A 20,864-nucleotide genomic window follows, 5' to 3' on the forward strand; every position below is an offset into this window, starting at 1 on the left:
GCAGCAGTTGTCGGGTATGTCTTTTCATTCAAGTCCCCATTTCTATATAAAAAAATTTCTTCAATTTTTTTTTTTTTTTTTCTGGGGTGGTGTCGGCCGCCACCCGCAGTCACCTGACTCCTCCCCTGAATAGGAGTTCAATATTGATGTATTTGTGTACACGATCTTTATGAATATTTATGAAGTTTTTTTAACTCTCAAAATACTCTTAAAATATGTACAAATGATACTCATATGTTTAAAGGGAAATCATGATACATGACAAAATGAATAGTTGTTATGTTAAAAAAAAGACAAGATAAATTCATTGAATAATGTGTTCTTTTATTTTTTTAATATTATATAATTTGTCTTTTTCTTAACATAACAACTATTCATTTGTCATGTATCATAACAAATGCATTTCCCATGTTTAAAAGATGTTAGAAGTGTATATATAGTGTATAATCATAAACTACATATTTATAGTCATTTTATATATTCTAGATGCAATGTATTCAATTGTTTTTCTACTTGTATTATAATATTTGCTTTTTTCCGTGAAAGTATCTGAATATTTTCCTGAAAGCAAGTGAAAAATGACTATAAATACATTTTTTTTCACTTTGTTTCACTTTCAAATACTTCCTAACAATATAATAGCATATAATTGACTCTTGAAAAAAAATATATATTTATAAGGTTAAAACGTATTCAAAACATGCCAAAACAATTGAAATCATCTTGTTAACCTTTGTGATCTTATACATGAATTTCACGAATGAAAGTTAATTCAAGTCAAAAAATAATTTCATGCACATTTTTGCTTTTGTAAAAAGGATTATCCCATTTTGCATGTTGGTTATTTTCCTTTGTTAGAAAAATATGCCAAGATTGTTTGTATAAGAGTCCTGCAATTTTGAGAGATTATGAAATGTTGAGTTCATGAAAGAAAACATAATTATACACAAGCATAAAGAATTAACTCTAAAAAGTAGATACCATAAGAGCTTTAACTTGATTTTTATTTCACCATTGTGGCTTGTGTTGTGAAACTAAGTTTCTCTTGGAAGATTGTCTATGATTTGTTGTCCTAAAACATAACCTTGTTTCTCATGGTGTTTCTCTTGAAGTTATTACCCAAATTCAATACTTATTACTAATGAATTGCCATCTCAATGCTTAGCTTTATTATTCATGGGAAATTCCCAAGTAGCTTAACGTTACCTATTATAACTACTCAAATAAACTATTAATATGTATAATTTTTTTTTTTACCGAGATAAATTTTTAATAACACACAAACTTGCACATATTAAATGCTGATTTTAGTACCCAAGCGCCCCACATAAAATGTCTAGCGGGTGATTGTAAAATCTATCTAAGGGATTTTTTTTAGTATTACAGGAATATCAAACTTAATACCCTTTTTTCTAAATAATTTTTTTTTTATTCCATTTACATCCACACTTTTATTTTTATTTCCCTTTAAATCCCAAATTTTTAAAAGGGGTGTAGATACTCCTAGAATACTAAAAGAGATGTCCCATCTAAGAACGAGTCCAAGGTTGTTAGGAAATGAACATTATTTTACACTTGCACAACATAACGAGTATGAAAAATAAAAATAAAAATAGTTCACACCGTTTTTTCTTTTCCACCTACCAGGAATTCAGAAAGAACTGCTGTTATGTTTAATTAAATAAAATATCAAGCAATTTTTTTCTCATTTTGACTATTGAGAAAATACATAAGTAAATATAACAAATACTAATGAGAAAAGCCACTGAATTAAAAAAAAAAAAAAACATATGAAAACACATTTAAGATTGTTTTAAATCTTTGCTCAATCTGCTGTTAGAATAATATAACACGTGACAACAATTACAAGAGTTGATAATAAGGCTGCAATAAATGTAACTCCGGAAACAATTTCAGCATGTACCTTTCTTCCAGAAGGTATACTCCAAACAATACCAGCATCGTATAGATTAGCATCATCAATTTTCAATTTGAAGAAGCAATTGCGATTTTCCACGTTTTCCTTTGTGCTGCAGCGCACTAACATATCCGGTGCACCAAATTCAACTGTGGAGTAGCCGCTTTCATTCAGAGGCTGCAAAAAGAAGTGGTAAAGATAGGAATTGATGAAATCATGTAGAGTACTTGCTAAGGACAAACTATAGTTATACTAATGTAGTATATTGTTCAAGCCACACCTATTTTGTTCTTGCAAATTGACAAACCTATAGAAATACTAATACTAGTATAGTACTACAACGTATAGCACTAATGGATAATAAAAGTAATTAGGTACGGTGTATTGTTACATACTCGCATATCTTGATCTCAGGTTGAAGAAATCATCATATGATGATAATGCCTTCAAAAGATACATACCCTACTTCCTTTGCGTAACATTAGACTCAAATAAATATAAAGGGCAAGCTTAGCTGAAAATGGCATTAAGAATTTATGATATAAACTGAAACATAATAACCTTACTTGATATCTGGCATGCAATGGAAGCTCTATTTTGATATCACTTGGCTCTAGCAATATATTTGGGTCAACATCTAAGTGGATTTCAACAGCAGAACGATTGGACAAGAATGAAGGCAGCTCCAGATTTGTATCACCAAAAACAGCTATATCATTGAACACTGCAATAAACAGTGTTATTAACTTGAAGAAACATGGAAATATTCCTGGAAATTAAAAACATGGACTTTTGTCCCATATTTTCTTTAAATCTGAAAATCAGTTGGAAGAGTATTTACCACCACGCTGAACAAGACGTTGTAATTCAAATGGATCAGCAAAAACACCAGAAGACAGTCTTTCTATAATTATGAATTCGCATGAGTAGCTTAAAAGTTCAGACAAAGACTTCGACTGTTGGGTTTGAAATTTGATTAATGTCGACACAGATCGATGAGAACCTTCACCAATAAGATTGCGCTTTAGAACTGACGGTCTCAACAAGAAATTATGGTTATTTGGAAGCGCATCACACAAACCAAAAGGGACTTCTTGAGACATGAAATTTTCAAAATCTGAATCATGTAAGTTCGTATGTCTGTCATAATAAGACTGCATCAGAAATTTCTTGATGGGAGAAAAAGCTTTAGCATTTCTGCTATTGGAGTTATAATTTGGAGATTCCACCACCTGAAAATGAAGACGTTAGACAAAATTAAAAGAAAAAAAGGGCACATGATATGGATGTACAGTGCAGGAGCAAGGTCAAACTAAGCATGATATTGTTTAGGCCACAATTAGACAAGATTAATGCTTACTATTGTGATAATGAATTACTGATAAGTATCAAAAAGCATCTGCATGCAAATGTTCATCAAGAGAAAATAAAATAATGGATCAGCTTATATGGATTTATGTAAAACTAGGATCTATATAGGTAAGGTTAAAAAATATAAATTGCAATTAATAAGCATTTTTTTTTTCCCATTTTGAGATAGGAAAATGTTGAAGTTATAGGGACTTAGAGAGGGAGGACTGACTGATTGAGGGAAAAATAGAGATGGAATATTATGTATTATGTTGTCATATGGAATGATTGATGTGATTACAAAAGACAAAGAATTAATCCTTCAATAGGATGGCAAAGAAATTTGGGATTATAATAACCCGAGTAATTAAGCGGCATTAATTGAGCATTAATGTGTAACTAAAGGGCTAATTAATTGAAAAGTAAAATTTTGAGTTAAGTCACTTTTGGGTTAGAAGTGCAAATATTAAAAGTATAGGAGCAAAAGTGCAATTATGTAAAGTGGGTGAAACCCTAAAATATCTAAGTACTTAGTTAATACACCGATGTACACGGGATGTTACAAGGATAGTGGCAAAAACCTTCCCGCTCTACGTCACAAAAGGGATTAGTCTCATCCAAATAGTGGCGAAAACCTTCCTTAGTTTAGATAGGATATTTCTAAACTAAGGAAACAAATCATAACCAACAAAAGCCCAATACAGTTGGTAGATAGCTGGGTTCCTTAAGCATGTTGACAGGGGTTCGATCTCTGGCCGTGTGTATGGAAAATGCTTTGTTGGGAGAGGTTTACCCACTTAATGTGATCTCCCGCCTCGAAAGGATTAGTCTTTGGCTGCCGGCTGGAGGATACCTTGGGAAACAAAAAAAAAAGGAAACAAATCATAAAATATATATGTAAAGAACCAATTCAACCCAAAAGCTTAAGCTGGTGGGTGTGGGGTTTTTAATGGTTTATATTATTTTCTAACACGCCCCGTCACACGAGATCCCATTGGGCTTGAAGCGTGGACAATGCACAGGCCCACCTACCTGTGCTAAGAAAATTCCATAAGAGAAAATGGGAGGCGATGAGAATTGAACCCGCGACATGAAACTCTGATACCATGTAAAGAACTAATTCAACCCAAAACTTTAAGGTGTTGGGTGATGACCTTTTTAATGGATTATATTATTCTCTAACACACCCCTTCACGTAAGGGCCCTTTGGGCTTGAATTCCATAGATTATTGCATAAGCTCATTTTTGATTTACCTTGTGCTTATTTAATTCCACAAGTGGGGGGCGGTGAGGATTGAAGCTCTAATACCATGTAAAGAACCAATTCAACCCAAAAGCTTAAGTTGGTGGGTGAGGGCAGCAACTTCTATCCCAAGAAAATATATCAGATTTCCAAGATCTTTAACTTCAAATTTAGCAGTCAGTCTTTTTCTCAAAGCACATTTCTCATCTATATCGTCTCCGGTTATAATCATATCGTCAACATAAACTAGGAGGATAGTGGTTTTACCTTCCTAAGAATGTTTAAAGAAAAGGGTATAATCTCCTTGACTTTGCTTGTATCCCACTGAAAGCATAACTTTGATAAATCTTCCAAACCAAGCACGCGGGGATCTTTTCAAGCCATACAACGCCTTCTTCAATCTGCAAACTTTATTATCTCTATTTGTAGAGTTAAATCCTGGTGGTATCTCCATGTAAATTTCTTCTTCTAATTCGCCATTGAGGAAGGCATTTTTCACATCAAATTGTTTCAAATCCCAATTAAAATGAGCAGCAAGAGATAATAAAATTCTTACAGTATTCATTTTGGCCACTGGATCAAATGTTTCTTCGTAGTCAATATCATAGGTCTGTGTGAACCTCTTGGCTACCAGTCGAGCTTTATATCTCTCAAGAGTCCCATCAGAATTATACTTTGGAGTATACACCCATCTGCACCCTACTGCCCTTTTTCCATTTGGACTATCAACAACTTCCCATGTATTATTCTTCTCCAACGCATTCATCTCATCATGCATGGTTTGAACCCAATTATCATCCTTTAATGCTTCATGTACTGATTTCGGAATTGAAATGCAGTCAAGTGCTGTAATAAAACTTCTATGCTCATAGAGAGCAGCAATGGGCAATGGGCAAGTCATCAGAATTAATATCAGGCTCAAGAATAAAAGTAGTGTATTAAGTACTTACCAGCGGTTCAGGCGATTGCAGTTGCTGATGGAGCAGTGTGGGTTGTTTCTTCCTTTGATACACTAGTTCAGGTGTCCCAGTTTTGCGTACTCTTTGTCGATCAATAGGAGGCATGTCACATGAGGATTTAGATCCATTTTCAGTCTTAGCAACTAAGTCTTCCTTCTCAACTTGGGTAATAAGTGTAGGCAACAGAAAGGGAGACTCAGACTCAGAGAAAATGGATTAAGCTTCTATACTGTTCTCCCCTTGAAGCTGAGGGTGTTGAAAGTAGGACTCAGATTCATGAAAACTAACATCCATAGAGACAAAGAATTTATGACTTGGAGGGTGGTAACATTTGTATCCTTTCTTGTTGGGAGCATAGCCAAGGAAGACACACTTAAGGGCTCTAGGTTCTAATTTACTCCGATGCTGTTTATGGACATGGACAAAGGCAACACATCCAAAGATACGAGACTAGAGACTCTGCATAATAGGAACAAAAGGAAATACAGAAGTCATGAGATCAACATGACTTACATGGCTAAGGATTCGGAAGGGTAAACGGTTGATCAAATAAGCTACAGTTAATACAGCTTCTCCCCAATAAGAGTTGGGTACAGATGTCTGAAACAACAATGCTCTGGTGACTTCAAGCAAATGTCGATTTTTCCTTTCAGCAACCCGATTCTGTTGAGGCGTATCCACACATGTCAGCTCATGAGTCATTCCTTTGTCTTTAATAAACTGGGAAAGATGTTGATTAACATATTCTTTACCATTATCTGATCTCAAGCGTTTGATACTTTTACCAAATTGAGTTTCAATCATATAATAAAACTGAATAAACAACTGTGTCACTTCTGCCTTATCTTTCATAAAAAATATCCATGTTATCCGAGTATAATCATCAATAAAAGAGACAAACCATTTAGCACTAGAAACATTAGGGACTTTGGAAGGTCCCCAAACATCAGAATGAATAATAGTAAAAGGTTCAATACTTTTTATTTCACTAGAAGGAAAGGATACACGATGATGTTTTGCAAACTGACAGACATCACAATTAAAAGACTCAACAGACTGAGACACAAACAAAGACGGAAACATAGACTTAAGTAAACTAAAAGGAGGATGACCCAAGCGCTTGTGATGAAGCCAAATAAGAGAATCTGAAGTAGACTAACGAGTCATCAAAGTCTGATCCCTGGTACCTTCTCAGCAAAGTCTGGAACCAGATAATACAACCCACCCTGCTCCTTAGCAACTCCAATCGTCTTCCCCGTGGTGAGATCCTGAAAAAGACAATGAGCAGGGAAAAAGGTTACAGTGCAATTCAAATTTGTAGTAAGCTTATGAGTAGAAAGGAGATTGGTAGAAAGTTGGGGAACATGGAGAGCATTCTTGAGACACAAGGAGGATTGGATTTTAATGTTACCAGAACCTGCAACTGATATGTGTGATCCATCAGCTACGGCTATAGTACAGATACCAACAGTAGGATTATAAGAAAGAAAAAGGTCAGTGCATCAAGTCATATGATCAGTAGCACCAGAATCCACAATCCATGAAGTTTTGAAATCAGTACAAGAAGCAACAAAAGAATGAGTGCATGAGTTCTTACCAATCATAGCCAAAGTACCAGTACCAAAAGGCTTATTGAGAGATTCAAATATGGACCTAAGTCGTTTCAATTCCTCATGACGAATAGTAGTAAACTTACCAGGCATCTGTGAGGTCTCATTCACAGGAGAAATGTCTGAGGGGGCAAAGAAGGACTAACCACGTGAGGTTGACTTACCAAGCTTCTCCTGAACCTGTTGTTTTCCATGAAGACGGTAACAAGTCTCTTTTGTGTGACCTGGTCTTTTACAATAGTTACACCAACGCCCCTCTTTACTAGGCTTAGGAGGAAAAGACCTTGCAGGTGGCTTAGCTGAGACCAAAGCAGACTCGTCAGTGGGCTCAGAATCAGAAGCAGTTGGAGTAGTAACTTTAGATGAGAGGATAATAGATCCTTCAGACACTTTGGTATCCATCATGACAGCCCTGCGACTTTCTTCACCCCTGACAGTGTGAAAAACTTCAGAAAGAGAAGGTAATTTTTCCTTACCAAGAATTTGAACTCGAATAGGGTCATATTCTGAGTTGAGACCACAAAGAAAATCAAGGATCCTATTGCGTTCAATGGAGGTGGTCAGAGTGGCTGCATCCTTGCTGGTGCTGATCAAGCTCAGGCCATAACCCATTCATTATAACATAATACTCTATTATAGAGAGCCTTGCTTGGTAGAAAAAATCCTATTCCTCAGATCATAGCAGGTGGCAGCATCTTGCTTCATTGAGTAAGTCTATCTAAGAACATCCCAGATCTCAAGAGCGATACGTAAGAACATGCAATGTTGACTAACCTCAGGAGTCATAGAGTTCCATAGCCACGTCATAATAAGAGAATCTTCATCATCCCAGTCAGCAAATTTTGGATCTGTTTTGGTAGGAACAGTTCCTTCAAGATGAGTAATTTTACGACGCCCTTTATGGATGGTACGAACAAGTTGGGACCATTGTAAATAATTCTTCCCATTAAGATGGTAATTCTGATGAACAGGAGAGAGGTCATTTGGAGAAAGAATAGCCATCGAGCGTGTACCAAATGATTGACTGGTTGGAGTATCTTCAACGTCCGACATGATAAGGGCTGGAAAAAATTTCCTGTGGCTGGTGCCGATGAACTGTAAAATAAAATAAATTTCTCTTATGCTTTTTTTTATGAACAGTACACTTGAACAGTGCGCGCGAACAGTGTCGAGTAACAGTGTGCGTGAACAATACCAGTGAACAATACGTTATTTTTTTTATTTTTTTGAGTTGTTCCGATCATCTAATGAAAAAGAAACCTCCGTAGAATGATAGATCTGAGAAAACAGAGTGAAACAGCGATCCTCTCAGGCCAAAAGGTCCCCGGAAATTTTTTTCCGACGACGGCCTTGTGGCGACGAGAGGCAAATAGGTTTTGGTTTTTAAAGGCTGTGATTTGCGAAAGCAAAGCCTTCAAAATCAAGAGCTCTGATACCAACTAGAAAAGAAGATTTGTATATTATTGAATCGTATAATATCTGTACAAGAGCTCTCTATTTAAGAGTATTGAAAGGTCTAATGGACTAAGCCCAAAATACACTTCTAGAGTATTCTAGCTAATATAAATAAATAGATAAAATTCTAATATTTACAACAATATAGAAATAGGAAAACTAATAATAAGAGATCCTCTAGAATACTCTTAACTATATTAAAATATAGGGATTAATGTTTCTCATGTTGTAAGAGATAAATTTATCTCCTATAAACATATAAAAGTTTGTGCGGCTTATATTTTCTTTTTCTCTCTCTTCTCCTCACATTGCCCCACATGGATCCCACACACTTTTATATGTGAGTACGAGATAAAATTATCTCCTACAACATGATAAACATTAATTCCTAAAATATAATCTTAATACTATACAATGTATTGAAGATATTCTAAATATTCTAACACTCCCTCTTAAGTTAAAGCTTAGTAAGCTATAAGTTTGCTATATATAAATCCTTTGAAAAAAATAAAAAATAACTGAATAATATGATTTAGGCTCCCATAAATCATCATTGTTGGAAAGGCAACTCGAGGATGCTAAAAACGACAACTCAACAAGACTGTTGCAATGACCATCAACCCAAAGATTTGTTTGAAATATTGTGACCAATGAAGAAGAACTTCGCTGAATGACCATCAGCGAAAATGTATGTCTAGAATGACCATCGACATGAAGAGCTGGTTGAAATATTGCTTAACCAAAGAAGAAGAGACTTCACTAGAATAACCATAAGCGGGAATATCCAAGTAAGCAAGTACACAACAAGAACAAAATATTCTCCTCCAAGATCATCAAGAACAACAAATGGAAGCTTCAACCACACGAAAACTTAAGAGACCCAACCAAAGAATGAATGGGACATAAGGCAATAGGGCCAGGCTACAACTGCGACAAAGACCAAATGTGCCAGGTAGATATCAAGACAAATTTCTCCCCCTCAATGCGATGCTAGCATTGAGAAAGAACCTGAAATCTCACCAGAAAATTTTTCTGGCAGCAACGCTGATGTAAGATGCCTGGTGTAAGATACGAGATAACTGACTGGAAGAAAGAACATGGTCATAAAAATATAGTTGATGTAGAGCTCAGGATTTTAGAGAACTCGACAGCAAAATAGTGGCAGGACAGGTCACCGAGGATGGTACCGCTTTGATACCATGTTGAAATTGAAGGGATTTTTAGCTATAGAGGGAGGAATGATAGAGAGAATAATAGAGATGGAATATTATTTACTATGTTAAGGAAGAAAATTATATAACTGAAAACTGGTCCAAGTAACTAGTAAAATGTGTCCCACATTCACTTCCGATATGGACTAAGATAAAGTTAGTACTAATATGGAAACAATTTGAGGAATTTCAAAGAAAGTATGTACAAGAAGCAAATCAAAGGATCAAACCCTGAGCAGGAGCAGGCTTGGAAGAGTGCAGTTCACTTACTGCGGCTTTTGGGGACTTAGAAAGGACCTGCGCATACTGGTGGTCTTCTACTTTTCGCTTCTGTTCCTCTTCTGTGTTTTCCACTCTCTCTTTTGTCTTCTGTCCCACATCCCCGGCTGCCTTAGCAACCCTATTAAAAGCACCTGTTACCCAAGAAGTCCCAGTGAGCACATAGCGATTCTTCATTATAGCAGACCCAGCGGTACTGACTTTCTGTTCTGCAACTGCAAATGCTGATTTGGTTTTCTCTGAAACCTGAAACTTTTGATCCACTTCTCTAACTCTATCACTCACAACCGAAGCACCAGCACTTATTTTCTCACTAAGTCCAAGTTTTTGGTCAAAAGATGTAAGTTTTGCTGAGGCTGTTGAAGTTATTTGGAGCTTCTCATCAAAAGTCTTTGCTTTGTTTACAGCATCTTTAACCAAGATAAAGCCCTTGGCCAGCATGCTGGTGACCACATCCTTTGCCTTCCGTAAAGCAGATTCAGCACCACCAGGAGTTTTACCCACTGTTGTCTGAAAAATATCACAGTTGTTAAGCAAAAACAGCTTAGTTAATTAAAGCAGAATAAGTAGAGGGTCTTTGCAAAGCTTACAGATGATGCCAAGGCAGTAGCTGGAATCCGGTAATCTGGATCCAGAGTTATATTAACTGACAAATCAACTATTGTTGCTCCCTGATATATTCAAACTCCGTTAAATTTGATGTGGTTACAGGTTATATAAATATCTACAATATAGAAACGAGGAAACACCCATTTTAGTCCACCAATTATATACATGACATTACAGTGCTTCTCCATTTATCAATGACATCACATTCAATGATATTTAATGCCACCAGTTTCAACCCAAAGCTTAACCTCTTGGATAAGGACATTTTTCATGGTTTATATTATTCTCTAACACATTTTCGTACGCAAGAGCCCTTTGGGTTTAAAGCATGGATATTTACAGGCTCAAATTTTTGTTTACTTTTGTTTTACTTAATTCCACTAGAAAGTGGGGGACAGTGAAAATCGAACTTGTGACCTTGTGGTCACTGAAGCTCTAATACCATGTAAAAAATTATTTCAACCCAAAAGTTTAAGTTGTTGAGTGAGGGTCTTTTTAATGGTTTATATTATTCTCTAACAATTTGATGTCATTTTAGGGCCAATTTTATACAAAAAAATGTGACATTAAAAGAGTAATTTGATGTCGCACATATCTGTTTAGGACCAATGTGATGATCAATATATCTTTGGACCAAAATAGAATTTAACAATATAGCAGGTTGTGAACAATGTTATCAACTCATCGTATATTATTCATGAAGATTGAAGCTTAACATGTATGACCCATTACACAAGAAGCAACTTTTGACAAATGAAGGATGCATATCCTCAAAAGAACCCTGTCCATACTTAAGGAAGAGTTGCAAGGAAGAGATTCAACAAAAAGAGACTTTTGAGAGCCTCTCAATGAACACTTTCTTACCATGTGGCACTCCAAGATTCTCAAATAGAATTTGTCCATTTAGGTGATTCACTTACACTGCATTAACTAGCCAAACGCTGAATATGTCAACTAAATATATGCCTTTTGGATAATGACAAGCAATCCCATAGTTCTAAGTCTCAAACTCTCAATAATGAATATATGGTGTTTTGGTTGTCAATCCAGGAAAAAAAGATAGGTGTATGAGATACTTAGCTATTTTATAAAGAACCATGTTTGGTACAAATATATATTAACTGATGATAAATGACGGGAAGATTACCGATAGTAGTACTGCAGTCTCAGCTCCTTGTGAATCCTTGAAGGTAACATAGGCAATTTGAGACTGTTCATCATGACTGCATTAATATATAAACTTATGATTTGTATAATAAACTCTAAAATTGTAGTTGAACACCAAGCACAGTAACTTACTGACCTCTGCAGTTCAACATATTCAATATCACCCGAAAAGGAAAAGAACTCCATAATGTCTCTCTCAGATGCTCCCACGGAAACATTACTGACTTTTATACTTTTGATCTGGAAAGAAAATATCATGTAAACACTAAAAGTTTAAATCTTGCAGAGAATCCACCTCTGCTAATGTACATATGTTCTGAAATCTCGCACTTAAGGACAAAATCAAAGCATGTTGTTACTCATCCATCTAACTAAAAATGGGAACTCCCCCTATTGTGTCTCCTGAGACTATCAGCAATGATAAAAAAAGAAATATACATATAAATTTATTATAACTGTGTCAACCTGTCAATCCACTCATTCAGTTTCCTTGAATGTTTATAATTGCTTCTTATAACTAATACTGACTACCATTCTTATTAAATCCAGTCTTGACTCTTGCGTAAGAAGTCTGAATGAAAAGAGGGGATCAGAGAGAATTAAAAATTTTAAAAAATTATTTTGAGAAATGGAGAAATCTAGTTTAATAAAGGCAATAAATGACAAAGGAGGCAGAAACCTTAACCCAAAAGCTTAAAGAACAACAAATGCAAGCTTCAACCACACGAAAACTTAGGAGACCTGTTGAGATATATAGTCTCACATTGGTTGTATGTGCAACTAATGTGAAGTTTATAAGGCCTTGGGCACTCCCACCCTTTGAGCTAGCTTTTGGGGTGGTGTATTCCAAGGTTCTTTACAAGACCCAACCAATGGGGCCAGGCTACAACCGCAAGAAAGGCCAAATGGGCCAGGCAGCAATTCAGACAAAGTTATCCCCCTCAATGCGATGCTAGCATTAAGAAAGAACCTGAAATCTCACTAGAAAATTTTTCTGGCAGCAATGCTGATGGAAGATGGCCGGCGACCGGCGTAAGATGCTAGATAGCTGACTGGAAGGAAGAACATGATCATAAAAATATAGTCGATGTATGTTAGAATAGGAAATATTATATTTCCTATTCTAACAATGTAGAGCTCTGGATTTTAGAGAACTCTGCAGCAAAATAGTGGCAGGACAGGTCACAGAGGATGGTACCGCATTGATACCACGTCGAAATTGAAGGGATTTTAGCTATAACGGGAGGAATGATAGATAGAATAATAGAGATGGAATATTATGTACTATGTTATGAAAGAAAATTATATAAGAAAACTGGTCCAAGTAACTAGTAAAACCTGTCCTACATTCACTTCCGATATGGACTGAGACCAAGTTGTACTAATATGGAAACAATTTGAAGCAATTTCAAAGAAAGTATGTACAAGAAACAAATCAAAGGATCAAACCCTGAACAGGAGCAGTCTTAAAAGAGTGCAGTTCACTTACTGCGGCTTTTGGGGACTCAGAAAGGACCTGTGCAAACTGGTCTTCTACTTTTCGCTTATGTTCCTCTTCTGCGTTTTCCACTTTCTCTTTTGTCTTCTGTCCCACATCCCCGGCTGCCTTAGCAACCCTATTAAAAGCACCTGTTACCCAAGAAGTCCCAGTGAGCACATAGCGATTCTTCATTATAGCAGACCCAGCGGTACTGACTTTCTGTTCTGCAACTGCAAATGCTGATTTGGTTTTCTCTGAAACCTGAAACTTTTGATCCACTTCTCTAACTCTATCACTCACAACCGAAGCACCAGCACTTATTTTCTCACTAAGTCCAAGTTTTTGGTCAAAAGATGTAAGTTTTGCTGAGGCTGTTGAAGTTATTTGGAGCTTCTCATCAAAAGTCTTTGCTTTGTTTACAGCATCTTTACCTAAGATAAAGCCCTTGGCCAGCATGTTGGTGACCACATCCTTTGCCTTCCATAAAGCAGATTCAGCACCACCAGGAGTTTTACCCACTGTTGTCTGAAAAATATCACACAGTTGTTAAGCAAAAACAGTTTAGTTACTTAAAGCAGAATAAGTAGAGGGTCTTTGCAAAGCTTACAGATGACGCCAAGGCAGTAGCTGGAATACGGTAATCTGGATCCGGAGTTATATTAACTGACAAATCAACTATTGTTGCCCCCTGATATATTCAAACTTCGTTAAATTTGATGTGGTTACAGGTTATATAAATGTCTACAATATAGGAACGATGGAACACCCATTTTAGTCCACCAAATATATACATGACAGTACACTGCTTCTCCATTTATCAATGACATCAAATTGCTCCTTCAATGATATTCAAAGCAACTAGTTTCGCCCATCTAGGATCAATTCGTGTAAAGAACTATTTCAATTCAAAAGGTTAAGCTGTTGGGTTAGGGTTTTTCTAATGGTTTATATTATTCTCGAACACATTTTCTCACGCAAGAGTCCTTTGGGCTTGAAGTGAAGATATTGCAGAGACCCAATTTTTTGTTTACCTTGTGTTTTACTTAATTCTACTAGAAAGTGGGCGGCGGTGAGAATCAGACCCGTGACTTTGTGGTCACTGAAACTCTAATACCATGTAAAGAACCATTTCAACCCAAAAACTTAAGTTGTTGGGTGAGGGCCTTTTCTAATGGTTTATATTATTCTCTAACAATTCGATGTCATTTTAGGGCCAATTTTATACAAAAAATGTGACATTAAAAGAGTAATTTGATGTAGCACATATATGTTTAGGACCAATGTGATGATCAATATATCTTTGACCAAAATAGAATTTAACAATATAGCAGGTTGTGAACAATGTTGAAACATAGGTCATGAAGACTATGGTTAATGAAGTATTGATGATAATAAAGCACCAACATAGCACAACAAGGATGCTCTCAATATAAGGCATGACAACAAGTCCTAAAAGGCACAACAAGTCTATAACAATGTGCAAAGTTGAAGAGAAGACTCAAATTGGCAAAGTCAAAGTTCAAGTCAAAGTTTTCAAAACAAATCAAGTACTAGAAGACTCAAACTACGAAGACAAAGTGAAAGACAATGAAGACTCATGTACTTACTGATTATACAGTTCGTTTAGAGTCATAGAACTTATAGGATTGATTTTATTGAGCTTTAACTTGAGATTTACATAAATAGACAAAAAACTCATATAGAAGACACATTCATTTGATCATGAATACAAGGTCACATACAACTCAAGAGTTGTTATATAAGTGTGAGACATGATCATACATATGTTAGAAGTCACTTAGAATCATTTAGAAGTCACTGGAAATCATTTAGATGCATTGGATTTCAAAAACCAGCATGAAAACTGATTTCGGCATAAAAGTAATCGAATACTTTATGGGTTGAAGAAGTATTCGAATACCTGATGAATAGTAATCAAATACTTTATGGGTTTGTAAAATTATTTGAATACTCCCCGAAAAGTAATCAAATACTTGCCGTCAGAAGTGACTTATAACTTAAGTAATTCAAAATTTTAGATGTCCAACGGCTATTAACTCTATTGGGCACATATAAATACATATTATTAGAGTTCTGAACATAAGAATTAACATTGAAATCGCAAGAACACATATAGGGTCATATTCTGAATTGAGGCCACAAAGAAAGCCAAAGATCCGATTTCGTTCAAACAGAGGAAGCCAGAGTGGTTGCATCCTTGCTGCACTCCATTTTCAAACTCTCATACTGATCTAGCTCAGTCCATAATCCATTCAGATTTCCATAATACTCTGTCACAGATAAAGAGCCCTACTTGGTAGAAAAAATCTTGTTCCTTAGATCATAGTAAGTGGCAGCATCTTGTTTTATTGAATAGGTCTGATGAAGAATATTCCAGATCTCAAGAGCAGTAGGTAAGAACATGCAATGTTGACTAACCTCAGGAGTCATAGAATTCCATAGCCATGTCATAATAAGAGAGTCTTCATCATCCTAATCAGCAAATTTTGGATCTGTTTTGGCAATAACAGGTCCTTCAAGATGAGCAATCTTACGACGCCCTTTGAGAATTGTACGAACCAGCTGAGACCACTGCAAATGATTTTTTCCATTGAGACGATAATTTTGATGGAGAGTAGGCAGATCGTTTGGACTAAGAGAAGCCATAGAAGATGTAACAGGTGACTGATTTGTCGGATTATCTTCAACGCCAGACATAAAATTTGCTAAAAAACTGACTGGTCATAACGATAAAGGTCCAATGTCACTGGAACAGTAACCAGGAGGCCGGAACAGTAACAAATATGGCCGGAACAGTAAAAAGGTGGCCGGAACAGTAACAAAGAGAAGAAGAATCACCGTGGGAAGGCTGCAACAGAATCAAAAACCCAAGATAATCACAGATCCACACTCAGAAGGAGGATGCGAGCTGGTCTGTACTGGCCGGCGTGAAGAGGGTGCTCCACGCTATAATGACCCTTACATTTATTATAGATTTAATATTGAAGGATAATTATAAAGAAAAAAAATAAAGTCACCTTTGGTGAAAGAGGAATTAAAATGACAGTTAAGTGGTAAAAATGCGGGTAAATAAAGTTATCCAAAAAGTGAAAGTAAATATAGAAAAGTAACTAGAAAAATATTCTAGTCTATTGGGTGAAGTTTGGTAATAAATGGAGGTGCATAGATAGATAAGCTTATACCCACTAGAAAAATAAACTCACTTAAGTGAGTAGGAGTCATTGTTTCCCATTCTTCTTCGTCGTCATACAGAGAGCAAAATGAGAGAAATGGAGGTTTTGAATAAAAACCTTCCAAAATTCGTAGAGAAAGCTAGAGACCTCCAAATCACTCCGTTCCAAAGCCAAACTTGTGAGAAATTTCGAGAGGAATCCATTGGTACCAGTATTTCTGGGTGAGTTTCACTGTAGAGAGAGATCTTCCTCATCTAAGATTTTGAATTTCATGGATAATGGGGATTTTGATGGAGCTTGAAGCCATGGGAGCTTGAAGTAAGCCTTCCCCTTCGTTCTAGGTGCGCCTAAGAGTCTTGTTGAGGATCCTACATTAGAGGAGGCTTGGTAACTTGGTTGTTGGATAGGCCATCTATACAGCTTTGAGAGGTAAGCTCTATGTTTATGGGGTTCGCTCCTACTTTGTGTTCCGCCATAGTGTACGGACTGTGGTCAGGTTGTATGATATGTATGAGATATATGATATAGATGCATTCATATAGAGCTATATGATAATATGATATGTTTTGTTCTGATGTGTTTACTTTGATATGTGTTAATATGATATGTTTTGTTGAGTTCCGCTTGGGGTCCACCCTTGGGAACATGTACACTGATTCCCACTTGGGGTCCTCCCCTGGGATTGACTGTGAACACATTTGTTATATGAATTGTTCTGATATGATTTCTGTATTGATCTTTGGCCATGGATTTTATGAGGATGTGGAGTTCTGGGTGGCCGGAGGCGACTATTTGTTTTAGACGTATTTTTAGAAAAGATGTATTGTTGCATAGTGTTCATATTCGATACATGTACATTTATGTATTCAGGCATGATGACATGACTGTGTAGTATTCAGTTATGTTATGTATTGGATTGCATGCTATTAGATTAGTGGCACGGAGCCAGGTTCTGCATGCGCCCATAGTTGGGTATCTGAGTATAATTGCATGACTGGTACTTCTAGAGATATATATTGTTTAAACTGTCTATCAGGAACTCTTGGGAGTGGGATTGGAAAATCCCCAGTTGTCCGATTTACAGAGGTTACTCTGTCCGATTTTCGTTTACGCCTAATTTGAAAAAGAAAAAGTTAACTCGTATTTTCGTAAGTTAAGTCTTCCGCTGTTTCTGTTTGTATCATATGTATGTTAATTGAACCGGCTCGAGAAGGGGATGTTACACGCGCCACTGCAGCTCCAGGAACGGCGCGTCTCTTCCACGCGCATGAGGGAGCGTCGGACAGGATCTCAAGGTGGATCCTGGACAGAGGAGGTCGCCTCGTCGTGGAGGTCACAGCCGTGGCTGGATCGGCGGAAAACTCGCCAGAGACGGTGGTCAACGACGGTCAATGACGGTCAACAGTGGAATTTCAACGATGACAGTGATTGGAACATTGAACGGTGATCCTCTCGGTCCAAAAGGTCGCCCGGAAATATTTTCCGACGGAGACTAATAGCGGCGAGAGGCAAAATATAAGGATTCTTTTTTTAAAAAATCGGTAGATGCGGAAGCAGAGCCCTCAGGATCGAGAGCTCTGATACCAAATTGAAGGAAATATTTTTTGTATTTGTAAAGAACCTTGGGATACACCACCCCAAAAGCTAGCTCAAAGGGTAGGAGTGCCCAAGGTCTTATAAACTCCACATTAGTTGCACATACAACCAATGTGGGACTATATATCTCAACACGCCCCCTCACACAAGAGCCCATTGGGCTTGAAGAGTGGACAATGCAATAGGCCCAGCCTACCTGTGCTAAGAAACGCCACAAGAGAAAGTAGGGGGCGGCGAGACTCTGATACCATGTTAAGAACATTGAGGTCACCACCCCAAAAGCTAGCTCGAAGGGTGGGAGTGCCCAAGGTCTTATAAACTCCACATTAGTTGCCCATACAACCAATGTGGGACTATATTTCTCAACACGCCCCCTCACACGAGAGCCCACTGGGCTTGAAGGGTGGACAACATACAAGCCCACCTACATGTGAAAATTCCACTACAAAGAAAGTGGGAGGCGGTGAGATTTCGAACGCTCTGATACCAACTTGAATATAAAATAATATGTTGTGTATTGATCTAATTCAGAGAGTTACAATATATAGAGACTCTAATGGGCTTATAGGAAAGGCCCAGACCTAATACAATCAGGATAATTACAGACTAATCATATATACTCAGACTAATCATATCTAACAGTATTATAAAACTGTACGTTATCTGTACAAGAGTTCTCTATTTAAAGAGAATAAAGAAACCTAATGGGCTAAGCCCAAATACTGACTATTACAAAATTACAAAATAATAAAATAATTCTAGTATTTACAATAAAAATTGAGATTTTTCTTGGGATTGAAGTTGCTCATTCAAAGCAAGGGATATTTATTTGTCAAAGGAAGTATGTTCTTGGCCTCCTTAAAGAAGCATGAAAACTTGGATGTAAACCTTCCAGTACTCTGATTGAGCAGAATCACAGACTAGGAAGTGAAAATGAGAGCTCTCCAGTTGACAAAGGACAATATCAACGAATAGTGGGCAGATTGATATATCTAGCTCATACTAGACCTGATCTAGCTTATGCAGTTAGTGTTGTTAGTCAATTTATGCATGATCCGAGGGAGAAACACTTGGGAGCTGTGGACAGGATTCTCCAATATCTGAAAGGCATACCAGGTAGAGGACTATTGTTCCAAAGAGGAGGAAACTTATCCTTAGAAGTTTATACAGACGCCGATTATGCTAGATCCGTGACTGACCGACGGTCTACTTCGGGCTATTGTATGTTTCTCTGTGGAAATCTTATAACATGGAGAAGTAAAAAGCAAAATGTGGTTGCTAGATCAAGTGCAGAAACAGAATTTCGAGCTATGGCTCAAGGTATCTGTGAGTTATTATGGCTGAAAATCATTCTAGATGATCTCAAGGTGAGATATGAAGGATCGATGAAGTTACTTTGTGATAACAAGTCAACTATTTGTATAGTCCACAATCCAGTTCAACACGATCGAACCAAACATATTGAGATTGATCGCCACTTCATTAAAGAGAAATTAGACAGTGGACTGATCACTACTCCATATATTCCTTCTGGTCGTCAATTGGCTGATGTCTTAACCAAGGGTCTTCCTAATGATAGATTTCAAGAACTTACTACCAAGCTGGGAATGATAAATATCCATTCCTCAACTTGAGGGGAAGTATTGCAAATAATAGAATTATTTTATTATTATTTTGTAATAGTTAGAATACTCTATAAGTGTATTTTGGCTTAGCTCATTAAGTTTTTTAGTCTCTTTAAATAGAGAACTATTGTACAAATATTATACAATTAAATAATATACAAATCTTCTTTTCTAGTGGTTGCAAGGAAGAGATTCAACAAAAAGAGACTTTTGAGAGCCTCTCGATTAACATTTTCTGACCATGTGGCACTCCAAGATTCTCAAATAGAAATTGTCCATATAGGTGATTCACTGACAGTGCATTAACTTGCCAAAATGCTGAATATGTCTACTAAATGTAATGCCTTCTGGATGATGACAAGCAATCCCATAGTTCTAAGTCTCAAACTCTCAATAATGAATATATGATGTTTTGGTTGTCAATCCAAGAAAAATAGATTAGGTGTATGAGATACTTAACTATTTTATAAAGAACCATGTTTGATACAAATATATATTAACTGATGATAAATGACAGGAAGATTACCGATAGTAGTACTGCAGTCTCAGCTCCTTGTGAATCCTTGAAGGTAACATAGGCAATTTGAGACCGTTCATCATGACTGCATTAATATATAAACTTATGATTTGTATAATAAACTCTAAAAAGGTAGTTAAAACCAAGCACAGTAACTTACTGACCTCTGCAGTTCAACATATTCAATATCACCCGAAAAAGAAAAGAACTCCATAATGTCTCTCTCAGTTGCTCCCAAGGAAACATTACTGACTTTTATACTTTTGATCTGGAAAGAAAATATCATGTAAACACTATAAGTTTAAATCTTGTAGAGGATCTACCTCTGCTTATGTACTTACTTATGTTCTGAAATCCCACACTTAAGGACAAAATCAAAGCATGTTATTACTCATCCATATAACTAAAAATGGGAACTCCCTCCCCCCAAATTGTGTCTTCTGAGACTAGCAGCAACGATAAAAAGAAGTATACATATAAAATTATTATAACTGTGTCAACTTGTCAACCTGCTCATTGAGTTTCCTTGAATGTTTATAATTGCTTCTTATAAATAATACTGACTACTATTGTTATTAAATCCAGTCTTGACTCTTGCGTAAGAAGTCTGAAAAGGGGGGATCTGGGAGCATTAAAAATTTAATAAAATTA

The 20,864-nt window shown here is 36.5% G+C and overlaps 1 protein-coding gene across 2 annotated transcripts; it reads right to left on the bottom strand.

Moving 5' to 3' along the window:
- Nucleotides 1-1,766: 1,766 nt before the first annotated feature.
- On the bottom strand, nt 1,767-20,478 carry LOC133285733 (uncharacterized). 2 transcript variants are annotated; one of them, XM_061483001.1, is made up of 11 exons: nt 20,378-20,478; nt 20,223-20,298; nt 13,889-13,969; nt 13,291-13,806; nt 11,938-12,041; nt 11,782-11,857; nt 10,616-10,696; nt 10,017-10,535; nt 2,760-3,150; nt 2,485-2,642; nt 1,767-2,095 (listed from the first exon to the last, which is right to left on the bottom strand). In XM_061483001.1, the coding sequence occupies exons 1-11, from the start codon at nt 20,425-20,427 to the stop codon at nt 1,826-1,828; spliced, it is 2,322 nt and encodes a 773-aa protein (XP_061338985.1). In that variant the 5' UTR covers nt 20,428-20,478; the 3' UTR covers nt 1,767-1,825. The 2 variants fall into 2 exon arrangements, with proteins under 2 accessions (XP_061338985.1, XP_061338984.1); XM_061483000.1 differs by lacking the exons at nt 1,767-2,095; nt 2,485-2,642; nt 2,760-3,150 and adding an exon at nt 8,114-8,175 and having other exon boundaries at nt 9,953-10,535.
- Between the last annotated feature and the right edge of the window lie 386 nt (nt 20,479-20,864).

Source organism: Gastrolobium bilobum, unplaced genomic scaffold (genome assembly GCF_033153095.1).
Source record: "Gastrolobium bilobum isolate Gb01-03AN ecotype WA unplaced genomic scaffold, APGP_CSIRO_Gbil_v1 utg29511, whole genome shotgun sequence".
Taxonomy (NCBI): Eukaryota; Viridiplantae; Streptophyta; class Magnoliopsida; order Fabales; family Fabaceae; genus Gastrolobium; species Gastrolobium bilobum.

Coding starts and splice junctions, on each gene's coding strand:
- LOC133285733 (XM_061483001.1), bottom strand. CDS start 20,427: ATGGAGTTCTTTTCTTTTTCGGGTGATATTGAATATGTTGAACTGCAG. Junction 11,858..11,937: donor GAATATGTTGAACTGCAGAG/GTCAGTAAGTTA, acceptor ATATTAATGCAG/TCATGATGAACAGTCTCAAA. Junction 3,151..10,016: donor CTAAGTCCCCAAAAGCCGCA/GTAAGTGAACTG, acceptor CTTCATTTTCAG/GTGGTGGAATCTCCAAATTA.